Source organism: Aegilops tauschii, chromosome 7 (assembly GCF_002575655.3).
Source record: "Aegilops tauschii subsp. strangulata cultivar AL8/78 chromosome 7, Aet v6.0, whole genome shotgun sequence".
Lineage (NCBI taxonomy): Eukaryota > Viridiplantae > Streptophyta > Magnoliopsida > Poales > Poaceae > Aegilops > Aegilops tauschii.
In genome coordinates this window covers 28,769,291-28,792,093 of record NC_053041.3, presented here as the reverse complement: position 1 = coordinate 28,792,093, position 22,803 = coordinate 28,769,291, and the positions used below count along the sequence as shown (strand labels likewise).

Here is a 22,803-nt window from a genome sequence, read left to right as displayed (position 1 = left end):
GTAACCTAGCTAGTTACCTAACACATCTACAGAATATTGATATGGAGTCCATCGATCAAAGATAAAAAGAAACCCTGGCCTTCCCCAAAAATAGAGAAAAGGACTAACCGGAGCACACCTAGGATTTTACAAAAAACTAAAGGAGATAGATGACTAACGTCGCCGGCGACCACAGGCTCGGGGCACCGGAGGCGTCACCCGTGGCAGAGGAGACACCTGCTCCGTCTGAGGAGCCAGAGCAGCTACCGGGGCCCACATAAAAGGATGTGCAAGGACAGTTTCATGCCGGTCAAGTACCATATATAAGAAATTTCGGCCAAAAAAAATTCGGGTGCAGTACTGTACGTCTATACCGGTGCTACTGCTATCAAAATTTGGCATCAACACATTTTGGAAGCACGAGAACCATGAGATCCGAGTGGTTGGTAGATCTTAAATAAAGATAACCTATACAATGAGGAGCCGACCCCCACACCCATGCACCCATGTGGATCCGCCTGAAACCTAACGGAGCTAACGAATCTAGGTTGACACCTAGGATTGACCAGAGCACACCTAGGATTTTACAAAAAATTAAAGGAGATAGATGACTAACTTCTTCTTTGTTGACATCGCCGACGACCACAGGCTCGGGCACAGGAGGCGTCACCTGCTCCGTCTGAGGAGCCAGAGCAGCTACCTGGTCCCACATAAATAGCAGAATATTTTATATAGATCAGAAAATGTCATATACATGCCTAAACTAATGCAACCTAGCAACACAGCTTCGGATCCAGGATTTCAAAGTTGGGTGTTCAAAAATTAATATTGCAAACCAAAACCACAACAATATTTTTCAAACGGCTGAGATCAAGTTGGCTTTTGAGTCCAGAAGGCATTCTTCTGCCTCTGCTTCTGTTACTCAAGAAATTAAAGAGTTAGGAGTAATAGCTAAAATGTTCATGTGAAAATATTATTTTTCCATCATATTGACAGTACAGACATGAATGACAGAAAATGAAGATTATTTAGTATGACATTTTCGTAAACAAGGCATGGTGTTGTTATCCTTTACTTGCAGAAAATATTATGCTGAAAATAAGCCACCAAATAATATATTTCAAGTAGGGATGATAACAAGTCAATAATATTACAGCCTATGGTAATTGGACTCCAGGAATCAAGCAATTGGTGTTGAGCAAATTGAACGACAAAAAATGTGTCTGCTGGATTAAGCGTCAGAGGCTAGTTTTATACAAATTGACATGAAGTTTAGTGCATAAACTACACCACTTTTAGTCCATTTAGCAATAAAAGAACCATATATATAAGAAATTTCGGGCAAAAAAATTCGGGTGGTTGGTAGATCTATCTTAAAATTTGGCATCAACACATTTTGGATGCACGAGAGCCATGGATCGGAGTGGTTGGTAGATCTTAAAAACAAGATAACCTATACAATGAGGAGCCGACCCCCACACCCATGCACCCATGTGGATCCGCCCTTGAAACCTACCGGATCTAACGAATCTAGGTACGGATTTCATAGATGGAACAAAAGCAGAAACCCTAGCCATGCCCAAAAATAGATAAGGGACTGAACAAGGAAACCTAGGATATTTCCTAAAATAGGACTGACCTCTTCTTCGCTGTCGTCGCCGTCGATGTTGACCACAGGCTGCGGCAGAGGAGGCAGATGGCGTGGCAGAGGAGGTAGATGGCGTGGCAGAGGAGTCACCTGCTCCGGCGGAGGAGCCACCTACTCCGGCGTAGGTGACACCTGCACCGGAGCCTGGACGTGGTCGGCGACGTCACGGCCGCCCTGCTGCCAGCTGGACCCCTCGCCGGCGGGGAGGGGTTTCTCCATGTGCAGCTTCACGCGGCGCTTGGATGCTTCGTGCGCCATGGCGTCGGCCCTCCCTCCCATGGTGCGCTTGGGCATCTCGACGGCGGAGGTGCAGCGGCGGGAAGGGAGCAGCGGCGGGGTGGGCAGGCGAGTGGTGAGGCATGGGAGGAGAAAACCCTCGTATTTGTGGATGGAGAAGAGGACGGGAAGAGGGGGGCGGCGATGAGATAAATGCTAATGGGGAAGCGGAGCGTGCTATGGGGAAGCGGAGCCGCCGATTTAGTCCTGGGCAGTCAAAAGGAGTTGTTGCCACGTTCACACCTCCCCGTGCGTTGTTCACACCACCACGTCTTGCCACGTCAAAACGTAACTTCTCACTTCTCACTAAAATGAATAGCCCGATCGTGCACAACCATGATTTAGGAGTAATGCAACTTCCCTTCAAAAAATTGTGTAATGCAACTGCTCCCTCATTACACAGAACAAAGTCATACAGTGGGACAACTGAATTTGTAGGCTTGTTTCATCTGCACGTGTAATGTTTTATATTTGTCCTAAAATATGTTGTAAAACTTTACAAACAATGGAATGGCAAATGGATGTGACAAAACTTCGTCAGCAACCGCGCGGATTCGTCTGCCATATATCTGATGTCCGGTACCGAGGAGGGGAATGTTGATCCACGCGATGCCATGTGTTTCGTCTGGACCCATATCATGCACCCCGAGCCAACCGGGCCAAAACATGAGCCGCTAGCCTTCTCGATCCAAACAACGAGCTAGTGTCCACCATGCGCAGAGATGTTCATGTGGACAGGTTTGCTAGCACTAGTGAATGACGTGGGATCTCGGTGTGCAATATGTGTAGCCGCGTGTCTCTTTGGCGTGCCTGGCATACCGAAGGGACTCGTCGAAGGTCCAACGAACCGCGGTGGGTCAATGCTGGATGTATGGTGTGGGTCAACCTGGCTAACGGTGCATGGTTTGAGTTTAGGTGGCTAGGTTTGCATGGCTGGGGGGCTAGATGGCTAATGAGTGCGCATGCGTCATCTGTACATTGTCAAGGTTGAATGGTGGTTATCTACGTGGCCATGCGTGCATGCATGGTGTGGGTCCAGTTTGCATTCGGCGCACGGGATGTGCCTTGGTGGGTAGGGCCCACAACTTACGGCACAGAGTTCTGAAGCAGATGAAGGGGCGGGCCCCGGTCTTCGTCCACAAGCAGGACTTGTTCCCTCTCGATGGCTAGCTCCGGGATGCGTTTTGGTCTCGTTTACACACAACCTATGTGAAGGCTTATGCGTGCCGCTCTCGATGTTCGACCACACCCACACCGCGAAAGGTCCCAAGAAATTTGGACCCTCATGAATTTGCACGGATTATAGCGGCGGCAGACGAGACCCGGCATTTTTTGCCCTTAACAATGGCTCTGAGGCGGCCCTGCCCGTTGGTCGCACATGGCACATATATGGACCAGAGCTTAGCATGGAACTGTCACCCCCAATCCCTGCTGTGTTTCCATGTGGCCACGGTATAGATCCTGAATTTCCAAGGATACTGCCCTAGAAATGCGGCAAATGTCCCGAATATGGCAAGCGCGGGCTCCGAGAAAGGCCGGGACCTTGCATGCGCTTTTGGATTGTTCTCCGTTGACCCGAGAGAGAGCATCGACGAAAATGGAGGAACGGGCCAACATTCATTGCGCAAACCGGACACGTTACCTCAAGGTAGCTAGATCCAAACCATGCACCCCCGCCGTCTAGACCCACGTGGTGCACCACTTAGACACTAGACCCACATCACTTACGCCGGCCCCCAAGCCAACCATTCCCCGTGTAGACTCATATGCCGCACCCCGCAAAATAGCTTAGCACAAGACTTCCACCCCGATTTTCACAACATGCACCACTACACGTAAGTGTCCAAAAAATGGAGTATCGCATTATCAACATTTTTTTTGCCAAAACAAGTAAGTTGTTTTTAAATTGCTTGAAAATAGCAAGGTTTCTATTAAATTATAATTTCATTAATTACACATTATAACGTGCATTTTTTGTCCCTCAAAAAGGGGTGCATTCCTTTTTGTAAACCCACAAAATTACTTCATTTCCCTTGAAAAAACGAATCCTTCTTCACCCTCTCACGATCACGTTCACGGTGGCCTAGCCCTATAATCTAGGAGTGGTCGATCCAATCTCCCCACTGGGGACAACTTCCACGCACTATCTATCTTGGTTGGTTGCAACCATCTGGCCATCACGGTTTTTTATGGGAAAATCACATTCTTTTGTTTTTCCTTCCAAAGATATGTGGCGAAAAAACATGGAACAAAAATTGTAGAAGGCATGGTGGGATACATGCACATGTTGTCTTTTTGTACTACAAGTGCACTTGTTGGCAAGTTGCATGTGCACGTGTCATGTTTCATTTTTTATCAAAAATTATGTTGTACACCTTTACATAGATGCTTGAATTATTGTTTTCGTATGTTAATAATTCCTAAATATTGAAATTCAGCATGCACATAACACATGGCTTCCAAGCTTCGTCAGCGACCGCTTGGATTCGTCTGGTATATGCCCGCTGTCTGGTATTGGGCACAGGAATGTGGATCCATGCGATGCCACGCGTTTCATCTGGACCCATGTCATGCACCCCCAACCAATCGGGCCGACATCATGTGCCGCTAGGCTTGGCGATCCTAACCATGCGCTAGTGTCCACCATGGGTAGAGTTGCTCAGGTGCACAGGTTTGCTGGCACTAGTGAATGACGTCGTATCTCGGTGTGCAATATGTGTAGTCACGTGTTGCTTTGACATACCTGGCATGCCGAGGGAAGGGACTCGTGTCGGAGGTCGAACGATCCGAGGTGGGGTCAATAATGGATGGATGGTGTGGGTGAACCTGGCAAACGGTGCACGGTTTGAGTGAAGCTGGCTAGGTGTGCATGGCTGGGGCTACATGGCTAATGAGTGCGCATGCGTCTTGTGTACATTGTCAAGGTTGACCGGTGAGTGTCTACTTGGCCACGCGTGCATGCATGGTGTGGGTCCAGTTGGCGTGCGGCGCACGGGACGAGCCTTGGTTGCGAGGGTCCACATCTTGCGGCACGGAGTTCTGAAGCAGATGAAGGGGCAAGCCCCGCACACCGTTCATAGGCCAGGCTCGTTTCCTCTCAATGGACAATGGCTCCGAGGCGGCCCTTCTCTTTGGTGGCACATGGCCCATATATATGGACCAAAGAGCTTAGCATGTGATTGTTACCCCATTCCCTGCTATGATTTCATGTGGCCGCGGTATAGATCGTGAATTCCCGATGATACTACCCTAGAAATGCGGCAACTGTCCCGAATATGGCACGCGGGACCCAAGAAAGGCCGGGACCTAGCATGCGCGTTTGGATTGTTCTCCGTTGACCCGAGAGAAAGCACCGATGAAAACGGAGGAATGGGCCCGCACTCAGTGCGCAAACCGGATGCATTACCTCAAGGTAGCTAGATCCAAACCATGCACCCCCGCCGTCTAGACTCACGTGGCGCACCACTTACACAGTAGACCCACACCACTTACACCGGCCCCCAAGCTAAGCATTCCCCCGGGTAGACTCATATGTCGCACACCACAAAATAGAATTAGCACAAGACTTTCACCCCGATTCACCAGGTTACTACCTTGTGCACCCCTAGCCAGCATGATACACTGTATGCACCTACAGCCACCTGGGCCCGCAGCATGCACCACTACACGTACATGTCCACAAAACGAACTAACCCATAATCAACTTTTTTTGCCAAAACAATTTAGTTATTTTTATAATGGCTTGAAAATAGCAAGGTTTCTGTTAAATAATAATTTCCTTAATTACAATAAGGTCCATTTTGTAACCACACAAAATTCCTACCTTCCCTCGAAAAAAAGAATTCTTCTCTCACGATCACGATGGCCTCACCCTATAATCTAGGAGTCGATCCAATCTCCCCACGGGGGCCAAGTTGCACGCAGTAGATATTTTTGGTTGGTTGCAAATTTCTCTCCAAAACGGTTTATTATGAGAAAATCACCTTATATTTTTTTTACTTCCAAAGACATGTGGCGACAAAAGCATGGAACAAAATCGTAGGAGGCACGGTTGGATACGTGCACATGCTGTCTTTTTCTACTACAACTGGACCTGTTGGTAAATTGCATGTGCACGTGTCATGTTTCAATTTATCTTGAAAATTATCTTGTACACATTTACATAGGCGATCGAATTGTTGTTTTCATATGTTAATAATCCCGAAATATTGACCATGTGACACATGTGGTAAGCAATCCAAACAATTCAAAAAAAAAAATCCCTAAATATTGAATTTAAGCATGCTCCTAGAAATTATCAGTCATAGAACCAACATCTCTTTCGTAGAGATTAAGGTACTTCCACATTAAATCTAATACAATAAATTCAAAGGATCAACTTAATACATTAACAGCACATAGGGATGTAGCCCAGGAATCCAACGAGTAGAGAGAAAGGAGGAACAATAGCTGGAAGAAGAAGGATCAGCCAGCAGCAGCGCCATCAGCCTCCTAGCCTCACAACTCCAGGTCTTCAGCCTTGTGAACTCCAGTTTTTTTCCTGCGAAACACGAATGGCAAAGTTGCTGTTACAGGTTAGGACTTAGTGAAAATTACAGTTATGCTGAAACAGTTATAATGACAAACAGTGTTGACATGATGGTTACAACAAGCAAACAAAACCAAGCTCACAAGTGCAACTTACTTTTAACATCAAACAATTACATTAACATGGCCACTTTAGAGCAAGATTTTACCATGCAACATAAACTTTTCATAGCAACTGCCGTGGGACTGCCGTGGGACCCGGATGTCAGTGGCTTACTTTGAAAACAAAAGGGGGGTTTATAGTTTAGTGGGAACCATCAAGCAAATTTGCAAAGTTTTATAGCTGACAGATTTATACTTGCTGAGATGCATAGAGTAAAATGATGGCATGTTGGAGGCAATAAATAAATATGCTACATGGCTTGTCATGGCATCTAATTGCACAGAATGCTAGTACAAATCATGGAGAACAAGACATACAACATGAGCATCTCCATAAGAGCTGGTAGCTCTACCAAAAAGCAATCAACAACTCAAAAAAAGGTTCAAATATAGTATCAAGCACTTAATAATAGAAAGACACATAACAAATTTTTGGAGTAGAAGTGCAGGTGAACATCAAATACTACCACTACAACAGTACAAATTTAGCCTAGGGTTCATATACATCATAATCCAGCCCCCAAAAGCATGTACTCAATCACTACCACCACAACTGTAAGCACGAGCAGTAGGAAGGTTAGGAGTGGGGAAGCTTACTCTAAACAACGGTACCGCCGCCGTTCAGACGAGGGGAGCGGCGAGGGAAGCGTGGAGAACTGCGGGGAAGCGATGTCGCGACCACTGTCCTCCTCCTCTTGCGCTTCGGAGTCATCTCCGACTCGGTTGGAGGCTCCACAATCTGCAACGGCACCTCGTGCACCGTGGGTTCCTGATCCAGTGGATGCTCTACCATGGATCTGAATGCCCACCACCTGCGCCTGTCCCACGGGCTGGACGAATTGGCCTGCTCCATCGCCCACAGGAGGATCTCGATGTCGTGCCTCGGTTGTGCCGGCGGGGGGAAAAGCTTTTTCTTCTCCCTGGATGTCATTTCCCTCAAAGTGGCCATTGCCGTCCAGTTCAACTGCCTTATGTTGTTAAACCAAGAACGGATCTCCATCAACGTGGCCATCTTTACCTGGTCGCCGCCGGCGATCTCCATGAAGTCGGCGTTCTCGCCGCCGACGATCTGCTCCTCCATCGAGGTTCTTGCGTGGATGGAAGAAGGGGGTGGGATGTGGAAGAGGAGACGAGCAAAGTTGCGGCCGCGAGAAGGAGGAGAAGGAGAGGGAGGAGATGTCGTGGTTGTAATGGCGATGGGTGAGGGGAAGGACGATGGCGGCGGCGGTTCTGCATTGGATGAGAGGGGCAGCGCGTGATTGTTTTCTTCCTATGACTTTTTTGAGACAATTTTTACCTATGACTAAAATGCCAGAGATTAAAACGGTTCCAAAAAAAGCCCAACCACTGTAAAACTTTGTATAATAAATATAGATAATTCGGGCCAACCAAAGCCCACAACATGAATTAATAGTACGCTTACAACTTAAATAACACCAAGACAAATATAGATAGATAGATTTTTTAGCTAAAAAAGATAGATAGATAGATAGATGGCCGCCGCTTCTCCACCAGGCTCCTCCTTGCTCCTCCTCCGGGCGCCCTTCACTGCTTCTCCGCGGTGTTGTTGATGGGGTACGGCAGAGTGTGCATGCGCTCGTCGGTGGGGAAGACGTTGTCGTAGTCCGTGAAGATGTTATGGGTGGTGAAAGCTATGAACTCGCAGCCACACCAGAACACGCAGCCGAGGAGGTAGAACGCGTCGAAGGGGTTGGTGAAGTGGGCAAGGATAGCAACCACAACCCCGTTGTGGATGACCTCCTCGACTCAGTACATCCTTGGAGATCCCCGAGGGAGGTGCCCGTAGCTGGCCCCAAGGAAGAAGTCGGTGAACCCCCTTGCGCCCCTCCACCTTGACATCGCCCACACACGAAGGGTGCTCTCGACGTACACCCCGGCGGGGTAGAGCATCTCCGGCACGGTGGGGGGGGGGGAAGCGGTAGGTTGGCCCGGTGTACTGCATGGCTGCGGCGGGCTGGTTCTTGGGGCTGTTTGTGGTGAAGAAGAAGAAGGGCAGGCGCAAAATGCAGGTGGGAGAGTATGGGAGATGGATGAAGGGTGTGAGAGGAAGAGGAACATGATAGGTGGCTTAAATAGCCACCGTGGCAGTAATGGGGTCAAATGTGAACAAATTTTCCACCCACCGCGGCATCGGGAGTGTACACGCGTGGGAAACTGTAGTGTGAATCAAAATGCGAAGTTTAAGTGCTGCCCTATGTGCCGTCGGTCGGGTCAACCGGGGACGGCTCCGCGGCACGTGCTCCTTCGCGTATGTGCATGCATGCAACGTAGGCTGAAGCGGACGCATGCATGCAACCGCATGCAACGTAGGCTCGCTCGGGCGCATGCAACGGCGGCAGACATCGCTTGGTCCAACGGGTGGGCTTCTTTACACAGCCCAACGACACGATGCATGGCAGCCCACCCTCGAGCGCAGAAAAAAAACAGGCGTAGAAAAAAAGTAAGTATTATATGATTTATCGACGCGAAAGCCCTAGATAATCCTTACAACGTCAAAAAGCTACGAAACTTGGCAATGATGCTAGTCATGTTGGTACAAGGTTGTTGGTCCACTTCAAGGATGTCGACAAAAACATGCTTCGAGACGGACCCTTCCCGTCCCGAAAGGCCTCCCATGAAGCAGGTTCAGAATGACACCGAATTTTGCCAGGATGTAAGTCCAATGAGATCAACACTTGTTCATGTTGGACAATGTGGGACTGACCATTGAAGGAGATAAAGATTGATAATTGTTCATGCGGGCCCATATTTTTTTACATTTGGTGTCGATAGAACACAAAAAACAAACATGACTATATGCTTTTAGGTCTTCACCCTCCCCAATTTGTTGGCCAACTCATCAGGTTTTGCCTTAAGATGCCACCTCTTTCTGTAAGCTGCAATTGCTGCGGTTTTGGAATGCTGGTTCTCTTTCCCGCAGAACGGGCATTTATAGAGACCGTTACGCCGGTACACAATCTTTGCAGCCATGAGCCACTTGAAGATTTTCTTTCTGAAAGCTTCCCTCAGATGTAGGTAGTTCTCCCATTCTTCCAAATCTGCAATTTGGTATTAGAAGAAAAAAAATCTCATGCCAGCGAATTGTACATTATATCAAAGGCAGGCATAAATGGATTGTTTTTTCTTTGTATTGGTTTCCTAAAACTTTGGTTATATGAAAGACAGGCATAAAATGGAATACAAATGATCCATTCATCTAAATTTGCAAACCCTAGGACTGATAACCGTACGATTAATAAAAAAAGGCGAACAGTACGATTGTCTATACGAATAGCGAGGAATAACAAGAGAGCAATTTCTAGGGTTAACCTCGAGAAGGAAAATTCTAGGGTTAATATCTGCAGACACTAACCGATTCGTCATCGTTGGTGCTGTGTTGGACCGGCTGCGGCTGCGAATCGGCGGCGACGACGTCCTTGTCGACCAGTTCCTTCATGGGGTCCACATCCGCCGCACGGAGCGCACCACCCACGCACCCTCCCCCGGCAGGTAGGATCATCCTCGCCGGCAAGAATGTGGGCTTTTTGGCGGCGGCGAGTAGTGGGCGGCGACGAAGACGTGGGTGGATAGGCAGAGGCGATACGCTGGAGGCGGGAGCGAGATTTGGGGAGTGAAAATTCAATTTGTTTGGGAGAGAGAGGTCAAGGCCGCGCACAATTCGTCACTTTTGAAATTTAGGTAGAAACATGCACGGATACGGCATCGTGCACACCCAGAGATTTGCCCGAACCAACCAATCAACCAACCAAGTAAAAGAAAAAGTGCACAATGTCGGTCCACAAACGTCGCAACATAAACCGAACACCAAAATAGTGTGTTAAAAAAAACAGCAAAATAGGAGGGACGTTTTTTTTGTTTTGCGCAGTAGTACTAAATACTAGAAGGGAGAACTACTGAAAAAAATACTAGAAGGGACAGTTGGTACATTTAATTGCACATGGCATCTACTAGCTTTTTTGTTCATCGCTAGCTATGTTGTACCGATTAGGTAAAATGAATGGATAATTATTAAACCCTAGCTATTGTCAAGGTTTATCGGTGTGTGTCTACGTGGCCAAGTGTGCTTGCACAGTGTGGGTCCAGGTGAGTGTGATGCACGGGACGAGCCTTTGTGGTTAGGGCCAACATGAAGCGGCACCGAATATTGAGGAAAGGGAAGGAACGAGCCCCACACACCGTTCGCATGCCGGACTTGTTCCCTCCCATTGGCTAGATCCAACATGCGATATGGCCTCGTTTACACTTACCCCGCGTGAGGGTTTATGCATGCCCCTCTCGGTGTTTGACCATACCCTTCATGGGTCATATGATGAGACCACGCCAGGCCCCGTGATGCACCGCCTAGGCACAAACCGGGCGCGTTACCTCTCGGTAGCTAGATCCAAACCATGCACCCCCGCTGTTTAGACCCAAGTGGAGTAGCACCTAGACACATGACCCGCGACACTTGTGCCAGCCCCCGAACCATGCATCCCCGCCATGTAGACTCATATGTGGCCATGTGTGCATGCATGTTGTGGTTCCAGCTGAGTGCGATGCACGGGACGGTCCTAGGTTACTAGGTCTAACATCACGCGGCAACGAGATTTGAGGCAAATGAAGGAACATGCCCCGCACTCCCTTCACAGGACGGACGCATTCCCACTCTGTGGCTTGATCCAGCATGGGATATGGCCCCAGTTGCCCACAACCTACGTGAGGGCCTACGCATGCCGCTCTCGATGTTTTACCACACCCTCTAGGGGTCGTATGATTACACTTGCGCTAGGTCCCGTGAATTTTCGGCCCCTCGATAATTTGCATGGATTATAACGTCAGCTGATGAGCATCATAGCCTAGAGAACGGCGTCGAGGCCACCCCTCCCTTTGGTAGCATATGGTGCATATACGGACCAAAGAGCTTAACATGGGGCTTTCATCCCAATCCTTGCTATGATTTCATGTGGCCATCGTAGATCTTGAACTTTCGATGTTACAACCCTAGAAATGCGGTAAATGTCCCGAATATGGGAGGGAGGGGGGAGAAAGGCCACGCAATAAACGATCCCCATAATTTTATGTTTGTTTTATCTGGCAAGACAAACAAGTTTTTTAAAATAAGGATTTTTAGCATGTTTTAATAAGGATTTTATAATTTCACATTATAAGGTGCTTATTTTTTCCTAAAACAAATGTGTTGTAAACGCACAAAGCTCCACATTGAGCCTCTCACCATCACGTTCATGTTGAACTCACCCTAAAATGAAGGAGAGGTAGATCGAATCTCCCCACGGGGGGCAACCTCCACCTAGTAGCTAAATATGGTTAGTTGAGAATTTCTCCCCAAGTCGTTTTTTGAGGCAAAATCACATTCTTTTTTTCCTCTGATATTGTGGCGAAATACATGGAAGAAAAATCGTGGGAGGCACGGTGGAACGAGTGCACCTGTTTTCCCCCTCCAAAAGTGCACTAGTTGCCATATTGCATGTGAACGTGTCACCTGTACAAACAATTGAATTGCCGTTTTTATTTTGTTAACAATTCCTAAATATTGAATTTCAGCATGCACCTACCCCATGTCAGTTAGGTCAAATTTGTTTTATCCAAGCTCCGCCAGCAACCGGCAGATTCTTGTACCATGCACGTGCTGCTCCGGGCCTCTGGCGTCCGGTACCGGATAGGGGAATCTAGATGTGATGCAATACAATTCATGTTGACCCATATCATGCACCCTTAGCCAACCAAGCCGACAACATGCACCGCTAGCCACCTCGATCTAGACCATGCAGTAGTGTCCACGATGGGCAAAGATGCTCAGTTGGACATGTTTGCTGGCACTAGTGCATGATGCCCAATCTCGGTGTGCAAGACGGGTAGCCGTGTGTCGCTTTGACATGCTTGGCTTACGGAGGGAGGGACTGGTTGATAACTAACGAACCGAGGTGGGGTCAAGGGTGGATGGATGGTGTGGGTCAACTTGGGTAAAGGGGAACGGTTGGAGGCCATTTGAACAATGTATGCCATGGCTATGGTCATGAGCTACCTACTTGCCTTACCACGAAATTTTTCATAAGGGGACAGTGTAAACCTAAAAAATTTGACTTCTATTTTTGGATATCCTGTTTGTTACATTTATGGCATCGTGTACAACAAATTTGGGGTTATTTTGGAGATGGTCAAAAAAATCACTTCATTACAGACGGACCGTTTGGTCTCACTTAAGCGAGCTTTTCTAACAAGGTGGTTTTTTCGACCACATCCAAATCACCTGAAATTTTGTACACATGATCTTTTCATAAACATAGACAGAATTTGAAAGTTTTCCAATTTTTTTAGAATTTTATATAATTTATAGTGGCTCAGTGAAACTCAGGTACATACCTCTGACTTTACCCTAAGGGGACAGTGTAAACTTCATTATTGCTGAATTTTCTTTGATAATCATGTTTATTACATGGATGTGACTGTGTAAAAAAATTGGGTGATTTGGAAAAGAAAAAGCCCACCAACTAACAGGAGATATCAAACCCCACGGCCTGCATACGACTAGAAACCCAACCATATGGGCCAGGATGCAGGCCCGTGGGATGTTGATTTCTCCTGCTAGTAGGCCCCACAGGGCATACACAGAAGTGGATAGGGAACGTGTTGTTTCAGTGAGAGAGGCTCATGCAGTTGGTCTCTCAACCGCGTATATAAGTAGGTGTGTGCGCGTCTCGCTTGGCGAGGTGGGACTAAACTCCCACCACCCGTCAGTTGCGCCTGGTGCGTCTCAGCGTTGGGCCAAATTTTGTTGGGCTGTCCCAGGAGAACCTCACCCGCGTGCTGGACCACGCGTCCCTGTAGATGGTTGGACTGGCCCATCATGTATGCATATCCTTTTTCTTTTTTGTTTTTCACATATTCTCTTTCATTTATTATTATACAGTTCTAAAACAAAGGTTGCTGTAAACGCACAAAATTCCTTCTTCAGCCTCTCACCATCACGTTCACGTTGAACTCACCCTAAAATCAAGGAGAGGTAGATCGAATCTCCCTACGGGGGACAACCTCCACGGAGTAGCTAAATATGGTTACTTCAGATTTTCTTCCCAAGTCGTTTTTTGAGGGGAAAATACATTTTTCTTTTTTCCTCCAATATTTGTGGCGAAATACATGGAACAAAAATCGTGGGAGGCACGGGGGCTACCTGTTTTCCCCCTCCAAAAGTGCACTTGTTGCCAAAATGCATGTGAACGTGTCATATTCCACATTTTCCTTAATACATGTTGTACACCTGCACAAACAATTGAATTGTCGTTTTCATTTTGTTATCAATTCCTAAATCTTGAATTTCAGCATGCACCTATCCCATGGCGTCTCATCCAAGCTCCCACATCAACCACGCAGATTCTTCTACCATGCATGTGTGCTGCTCCGGCGTCCGGTACAAGAGAGGGGAATCTTGATCCGATGTGATGCGATTCATGTCTACCCATAGCATGCACCGCTAGGCAACCGGGCCGACAACATGCACTGTTAGCCGCCTCGATCCAGATAATGGGCAAAGATGCTCAGCTGGACATGTTTGTTGGCACTAGTGCATGATGCGCCAATCTTGGTGTGCAAGACGTGTAGTCGTGTGTCGTTTTAACATGCTTGGCATACCGAGGGAAGGGACTCGTCGGAGATCCAACGAACCGAGGTGGGGTCAAGGGTGGATGGATGGTGTGGGTCAACTTGGCTAAAGGTTTACGGTGGGTGTCTACGTGGCCAAGTGTGCATGCATGGTGTGAATCCAGCTGTGTGTGATGCACTGGACGGGCCTTTTTGGATAGGGCCCACATGAAGCGGCAACGAATTTTGAGGAAAATGAAGGAACGGGCCCCGCAGTCCGTCTGCATGCCGAACTCGTTCCCTCCATTGGCTAGATCCAGCATGCGATATGGCATGCCTTCCACATAGCCCGTGTTAGGGCTTATGCGTGCCGCTCTTGGTGTTTGACCACACCCTTCATGGGTCACACAACGAGACCACGCCAGGCCCCGTGAAGCACCGCCTAGACACAAATCGGACGCATTACCTCTTGGTAGCTATATCCAAAGCACATGCAGACCCGCCGTCTAGACCCACGTGTGGAGCATCACGTAGACGTTTAGACTCATACGTGGACATGCATCCTCTTGGTAGACGTTTAGACTCATGTGTTACCTCTTGGTAGCTAGATCCAAACTGGACTCACACCACTTACGCCAGTCCCCGAACCATGCATCCCCGCCGTTTAGACTCATACGTGGACATGTGTGCATGCATGTTGTGGGTCCAGTTGAGTGCGATGCACGAGACATGCCTTGGTTACTAGGTCTAACATCACGTGGCATTGAGATTTGAGGCAAATGAAGGAACGGACCCCGCACTCCTTTCACAGGCCGGACGCATTCTCTCTCGATGGCTTGATCCGACATGCGATATGGTCCCGTTTGCACACAGCCTATGTGAGGGCCAATGCATGCTGCTCTCGATGTTTTACCACACCCTCTAGGGGTTGTACGATGACACCACACCAGGTCCGGTGAATTTTTAGCCCCTCACGAATTTGCATTGATTATAACGACAGCAGACGGGCATCATAGCCATAGAGAATGGCTTCGAGGCCACGCCTCCCGTTGGTAGCATATGGCACATATATGGACCAAAGAGCTTAACATGGGGCACTCATCCCATTCCCTGCTATGATTTCATGGTGGCCGCATAAGATCTTGAACTTTCGAGGTTACAACCATACAAATGCGGTAAATGGCCCGAATATGCGAGGGGGGGGGGGGCGAGAAAGGCGACGCAATTACCTACCCCCATTATTGAAGTTTGTTTTTTCTGGAAAGAAACAATTTTTTATAAATAAGGAATTTTCAGCACTTATTAATAATGATTTTATAATTTCACATTGTAAGGTGCATTTTTTTCTCTCTAAAACAAAGGTGTTGTAAACGCACAAAACTCCTCCTTGAGCCTCTCACCATCACGTTCACGTTGAACTCACCCAAAAAGGATTTCCCTCTTTTTTACGATTTTCCTTTGTTTTTGTTTTTTAGACAAAAGGATTTTGCTTTGTTTTTTTATTAGTAACATAGGGTTTTACTTTGTGACTGGTAAGCGGCCTGTGGGCCTGTTTGGTTGTTTCTTTACGAACTGGACCCACAGGCCGTTATTTTCTGTGCTTGACACCGATAGGGTCCGTGTCATCACCCCCATCGCCCACACACCCCCGCCCCCCTCACCCCCACCCTCCCACAAAAACCACCCCGCCGCGCACTCGCCTGGCCGCTCTCGACGGTTGGAGCAGAAGAGCGCGGAGTGAGATTGGGAGGCCGCCAGCAAGCACCTAGCGACTACCGGCGACTAGGTGAAGTGAGAAACCCTAACTTGTAATCTTCGACTTCTTTGTTCCTTGTTGTTTTGCCGTTTCGGGAGTTGGATACGGTTTTCAAAGTCAGAGATTAGATAGTTAGGATTTCAAAATCGGAGGTTAGGTGGAAGGCGATGCAGAGATTGAAGGAAGTTTTCTACATCGGTGGCTAGCTGGGTATTTTTTTTTCTAGGGTTTCGGTATTCCAGGGTTTTCATAACAATGAACAAGTGCAGATGCGTAACACAATAGCAGCAAATTTCAGCAAATAGTCCTTTAAAAACTTTAAAAAATATTGGCCTTGTGCAGTGGCGAATCCAGGAAGAAACCAGAGGGTGGGCTCAAAACTTATAAGCCGGGCTAGTGGATTAAATTCCTTTTTAGGCCGAAATTAGGTTGGGTTTAGTAAGGCAGCCATTAACTTGTAGTCCTAGATTGCAAGTCAACTAAACATTTCTCAGAATAATATTTACTGCAGTGTTTTTTTTTGCAGAATATGAAATTTTGATCCAAATATTTGTATCTTTGTAGGGAAATAACAATAAACTCTTAATTCTGTTGCCCAAATTAGTTCATATTTTAAAGATTATAAATGTGAGGGCGTACAATATATTAGAGTTTTTAGGAATTATTTTAGTCTTTATTTTGTGTGGTTATGTAGTACCAGGAAAAAGTGAAGTAAGTTCATTTTCTCCAACATGACAGACAAGTGGCTAATTGAGTTGGTTACCCTGACGATCCTTCGTCCGTCCAGAACAGATTTTCTTTTCTTTTTCGAGGAACATATTGTTGGATGCGGATGTATGTAGATGGGCTGTATGTTGAAGGTGTGCATGTGTACATTCGGGTGGGCCGAGTAACAGCAGTAGTAGGATTTATGTTTTCATAGGACTTTTCTCAGAGATTACTGCTCAGTCTCAGACACTACCTCAGTTGTGCTACAGAGGAGGAGGGGCCAATGCCGCACGTTGACGCTCGGGGTGAGCCCATGCTGCCGGTCGAGGATGAAGAGAAGAACATGTCTGAACAAGCTGTGGTGCGGCGGGCACGCTCTGCGTTGCGAGGTTATGAGGAGTGGAGGGCGAGCCACCCGCTCAGTTCAAGTGTATGATTGTTGATTACTGATGCAGTACCTTCGTTGATTATACTGTATGATTGTTGCCTAGTGTGTTTACATGCATAAGCCCTTTTTCTTAAATTCGCATCCTTTGCTTTTCTTCATTTTATTTTGTTTACACAGGTGGTGTGCATAACCTGTTGACAGGACTGCAATAGGCCCAATGCTGATGGGTTGACATTTACCATCAGGCTAGATGGGGACACTTCAGCTCTGGTATAAATAATCATGTCAATTTTTACTTGTATTGTGTTTGTTCCCCTCTACTTTGAAGATTAACAATATGTAGGAAATAAATAGCAATTAAATTCTACATCTACAGACCAGCCATGCTACGCAAGGCACCAGTTCAGCGCCATCCCAGACAGTTCATTGCTTTTTCAAGCAAGAGGGAGCCGCATGTATGATTTTGGCGTGTACAAAGGGAATTCAAGGGCGATCATCTGTGGTGAAAACTGGTGCAGGTTTGTTGACGACTTCGACCTGCGAGAAGGCAACCTTGTCTCCTTCGATTTGACCGAAGACATTCCTATGGTGTACTGCTGCAACCTGGCAAGGACATGCGATCAAAACGAAGAGCGTAAAGATCCTCTAGAATTAGCTGTCATAACGAAGGGAATTAATCTTACGAAGCAAGAGGAGCGTAACCTACATGACCTTTTGGCGCTGAAGAAAGGTTATATAGGTGCATTTTTTGTCCACCGCTTCACCAAGTCGAACATAGCAGGAAAGACGATGGTATGTTTTTGGTGTACTAGTATTTTCTATTTTGTATGCAATTTTCTTTGTTTTTTCATGGAGAGAAAGTTTAATGATATGCTATTGTAGCTGAAACCAGTGAATACACTGATGTGTGTTTTTGCATATCCTTTTGTTTCCCATAACTGAAGATCCTTATGTAATATATGTAGATGTAGCTGAAGATCCTTTTGTTTACTGCTCCTTCACATATTTGATAATTTTTCTTCCTATGACGGTGCATACAGAGATTACCGGGAGATGGGCTTGCTGGCATTCGGCTGTGCAAGGACAGTTTCATGCCAGTCAAGTACCACAAGTGTGATGATGGCCGCATCATCTTCGGTAAGGGATGGAGTGATTTTGTTGACAGTGAAGAGCTTAAGGTTCATAAAGCCGTTCTTTTCGGTTTCAAGACCACCACCCGTGAAGATCTTCAGATCGAGGTGGTTATGAACATGCTGACCGAGGAGCCACAAATGTAGCACGACAACGCAAGAGTGTCCTTTACACTAGGTATAGTGCGAAAACTATTTTGATAGCAGTTATGCATCTATGGGGTTGCGTCTTCATTATGTCTTGGGTGATGATGACTATGAGAGGAGGACATATTCAAGTTAGAGTAAATGCTAGGATTCGGCCCTATTCAGGACTCAAAATAGGTCTTTCACAGGTGGTTGCTTTATTGGCTGGTGTTTCCCTGGCTATAATCATGAACGATGGTAATGCAAATGGAATCGTTAAGGGGGTTTTATTAATATTTTAAATCATGGAGTTAAGATGGTAGAACTACCTATGAGTGTTTGAGTAGGAGATGCGGGAAGGGCATCAGTTGTGTTCTTGACTCTTTGGCAATGCAGGAATAATGTGAGATTACAAAATAAATGGTATAGTGATCTTATGATTCTTGTTTAGCTAATTTGCTTGTGGATCATGGGATGGTCTATATTGCAGATGAAGGTGGTAAACAAAGAGGTGCTGATGTTGGGAGCAAAGAGGTGCTGATGGTCTATATGCGCAGGCTAGAGCATGTAGCAGGTGAATTGTACAGTTCATCGCAAGTGTGGAGTCACAGGTTACTGCGGTGTCGCCTGCGCATCTCTGCCGTAGTTTTATTTTTTGGACCTTCATGTTAAGTCTGGCTGGGCTTGCTACCATGTATGATTTGTGCTGCTAGTTGATTACTTTAGTTTCTAGCTGTAGTTTGTATCAGGGGCTTGAAAGACCATGTGGTTTCTGTTAATGGAAAATCAGAGGGGGCGACCCTTCTTTTGATTAAAAAAATGAACTTTCTCTATGCAATTAAAAAATAAAATTTCTCTATTCAAACCCAGTTGAGAACAGTATTCATTATAAATCTGAAATAATCTTTTGGTAAAAATGGCTATCGCATTTTGTATCATAGCTAACGAAACCGAAACAAAATAAACGTCTTAAGTATAATATCTCATGAACGTGGATCAAACTAGGCAAGACATCTAGAATAAAGGATGATTCAACTTGCAGGAAATTTGAACTTACGACTTACTAGCAGTATAATAAAGTTTACAGACTATCAGCTAGATAAATAGAAGAAACATTTTAGGTTGATTCATTCTTTCTTCTGGTCTTCTTTGACCGCCTAGATGGTTTGGCGAGAAGCTGGCGTTGACTCTCGAACCCCTTCTGGAAGTTCACCAACCGCATGTATACGTCGTAGGTGGCATACGCGTCCATGGAAGCATAATAGATGTTCTTCAAGGGCAAGGGCGCTTCTGCCCATATATGGTGGTCATCTTCTGTGAGAGCATCCTTCATCTTGTTGTAGCTGTGGTGGATGATGGAACCATCGTAGTCAGCCAAGCCATACTTTGGCTTAATCGTCACTGGATCAGGCAGTCTCCACATATTCTGGATATCCACAAAGTTTTGTACCACCAGACCAACATGCCTGAGTTTTTTCTCGTCATTGTTGATCTCCACCCCAACAAAGGTGTACTCCTCGTCGAGCAGGAAGGCGGCAAGCAAGCCGCAGTGCTCATCAGCAACGCTTATGTGGTACACGAGGGCGTAGATGCCAACGCATAACTGGACCACGGCCGCCTTCTGTGTCAGACCACGAGGCCAGGTGTACTCCACATCCAGTGCAACTATCTTCTGGTAGTCGTTCCGCAGCCAATATTTGAATCCGCCAATGCAGTACTCAACACAGCTAGCCTTGTTCGTGTACTTCACACAAATTTCGGTATTTCCATCTGCCCTAGCAGCATAATCATCCTCGAACGCCATGCCGAAGGACTGTAATTGATGAAACCAGTATAAGACATGAAGCATGACAATAACATGATAACAATAAGCCGAGATGAATATGACGGCAGATAGTATAGGAATTCTGGCGCTATTGAAAGTTTATGTAAACAAGTGCATGAACAATTTAAACTAAACAAGTATTCCCTCTGTAAAGAAATCACTAAAGCAGTGAAGCAAAAGTTGTTATATTTCCTTGCTGAGGGAGTATATGCGAATTAACAATCAAAATTTATGCTCTTGAAATATTTATCTAAACAACTGCATCAACAATCAAGAATAAACATGTATCTATGAATTGTTCATCGCCCATGCAGATGAAACTGTGTGTACAAACTAAAGAAGCAGGAGAAAAACAAGAAATTGACAAGACAATGGACTAGATGTTGCATGCAGATGAATCTGTGTGCAAAATTCTCATAAGGCAACGGACTACATGTTGGAGGCAGATGAATCTGTGTGCACAAAATAAAGAAGCAGGAGAACAAGAAATTGACAAGAAGAAGGCCATCGTATGTGCTGCTAGTGGAGAACTACTAACAAAATTGACAGGAAGGAGAACTCACCGTTCCAGAAGCCAGATTGTTGGGAGAGTGGGCGACGCAGAGGAAGAGGGAATCGAGAGGACGCAGAGGCAGAGGAACCTTTTTGGAGAGTCGTGGCAGTGAGCACGAAGCGCCCTCGCGCATGCCCGTCCTAAATAATTGGGACAGGGCTCGTCCCGCCTGTTGGAGTCCTCGCTTCCTTTGTCATGTTCACATTTAAAATGGGCTCATCCCATAGGCCCGTATAAGAAAGCACAAGAAGCCCAAACGCTTCACGGTTGAGATTACTGATCTAAACTTGCTAAAACATTCTCAAAATAAAAAAACTAGTAAAAAACATTACGTGATCTGAAACTACCTCTTCGTGAGATCCCAAATTCCCAATATTTTCTTGTGCTGGGTTGTTAGAGAATCCCCTATAAATAAACGTTATGTGATCTAAAACTACCTCTTCTTGAGATCCCAAATTCCCAATATTTCCTTGTGATCGGTAGTTAGAGAATCCCCTATAAATACGAAGCTTTCCACGGCATAGATCGTATACTTCCACCCCACGCCTCCCATACCTAGCCTTCCATGACTACACCGAATTACCACCCCACGCCGCCCAAAGTAGCTCCCAGGTCGGTGAAGCCGACGGAGCCGTCAGCTTCAAAGCCTGCGTCGGTGAATCCTGAGATGAAAGAGAAGGGCACGTCAGAGAAGCCGACGAAAGAGAAGGGCACGTCGGAGAAGCCGGAGAATCAAAAGATGAAAGTGAACGGCAATGGAGCCGGTCGCCATTGAGAGAATCCTCCGGTAACGATCGAGATCCTTGTATTCTGTATACACCCTCCTTCCCAAGTCTGCATGCAATCCCATTATTTATGGCGCACTTCTTTTTGATCTCGTTTAGTTACAGCCATAACGAACTATCCCTATTTTACCGAAGGGAGATGGGTGTGTCTAGAAAGGCTTGCACGAATCTTAGCATAAAATCAATGACATAGGACTTAGATAAGCAATACTTAGAGCACATCTAGATGTGCTTTAGCAAAACTTAAGGGAGATCGTGGATACCTTCCTCTCTTAGTTTTTAGTCGTGAATGCCTCTCTCTGTAATGAAACTTGCGCTAATTTTCGTGCTGGAAAGTTCTACGTGCAACGATATGGAAAGGAAGGACTAGTAATTCAATTTTGTTTAAAACCAGCAACCGAATCAACAAAATAATCATAGTACTCCTAAATGCCTGATCAAATATGCAGTAGACAGAATACAAAGTAGTTTTGTACGTAAGTTGCACGCCTCACTTATTTGGCATTGAGAACATCAAATGTATGTACTATATTAAATTTTAGGTTGACGAGAAAGAAAGGAGAAAACTAAAGAGAAAGATGGACAGTAGGATCACATGTTACATTCCTAATATGGTGATTATCTATAAACTATTGATCTTGTGATCATGTATGCAATTATTTTCGTAAGCGTGATGCCTGAAACTTTAGTAATGTACATAGACCAAAGTCTGCTCTTTCTACTAAAAATCTATACTATTATCAGTCAATTTGCCGACAGAGATAGCTTGTTTTTCTATGTCTGGTGTTCATTATATGGCCTAGAAGCTCTATAATTTCATGCAGTACTGTAGAGCACAATTTTGATATTGGCATAGATTAGATCTAGTCGGTTCTATGCGTGTTTAAATGAATACCATACAGAATCTAATCACACTATTTGTACATTCAGGGAACTCAGGTTGCTTCATTGCTGCAATACGAGAAGTTCATAAAAGAATTAAACGCACAGCAAGTGACGTACATCAAGTTGATTGGACTGGGTGAACTTCTCAAGACTCCTGGCATGAGAATGAGACGTCTACTGTGCCAGGCCATCGGTTATTCATATGATGTAGAGCAGGATGCCTTTATAATTAATGGGAGACCATGTAGGATCACACTAAAATATGTGGAGCATATAACAGGCCTGCCCTGCATGGGGAAGAATCACGTCTCTTCAAATCACAACGATACTTTGGAGTTGTGGAAGGAACTGAAAGACCCCAATGACACAAAAGTAACTTTGAAAGGATTGCTAGCCAAGATGAAAGGCGACAGCACACCTAATTTTGTCAGGCCATTTGTCTTGTACACCATAGGCAAA

The 22,803-nt window shown here is 46.0% G+C and overlaps 1 protein-coding gene across 1 annotated transcript; it reads right to left on the bottom strand.

Annotated features, from left to right (window-relative positions):
• Window positions 1–19,413: 19,413 nt before the first annotated feature.
• LOC109732468 (uncharacterized) lies at window positions 19,414–20,100 on the bottom strand. Its single transcript, XM_020291643.1, has one exon. The coding sequence runs from the start codon at window positions 20,098–20,100 to the stop codon at window positions 19,414–19,416; it is 687 nt and encodes a 228-aa protein (XP_020147232.1).
• Between the last annotated feature and the right edge of the window lie 2,703 nt (window positions 20,101–22,803).

What these genes read in the sequence shown, in the direction of transcription:
- LOC109732468 (XM_020291643.1), bottom strand. Translation starts at nt 20,100, where the DNA reads ATGGCGTTCGAGGATGATTATGCTGCTAGGGCAGATGGAAATACCGAA.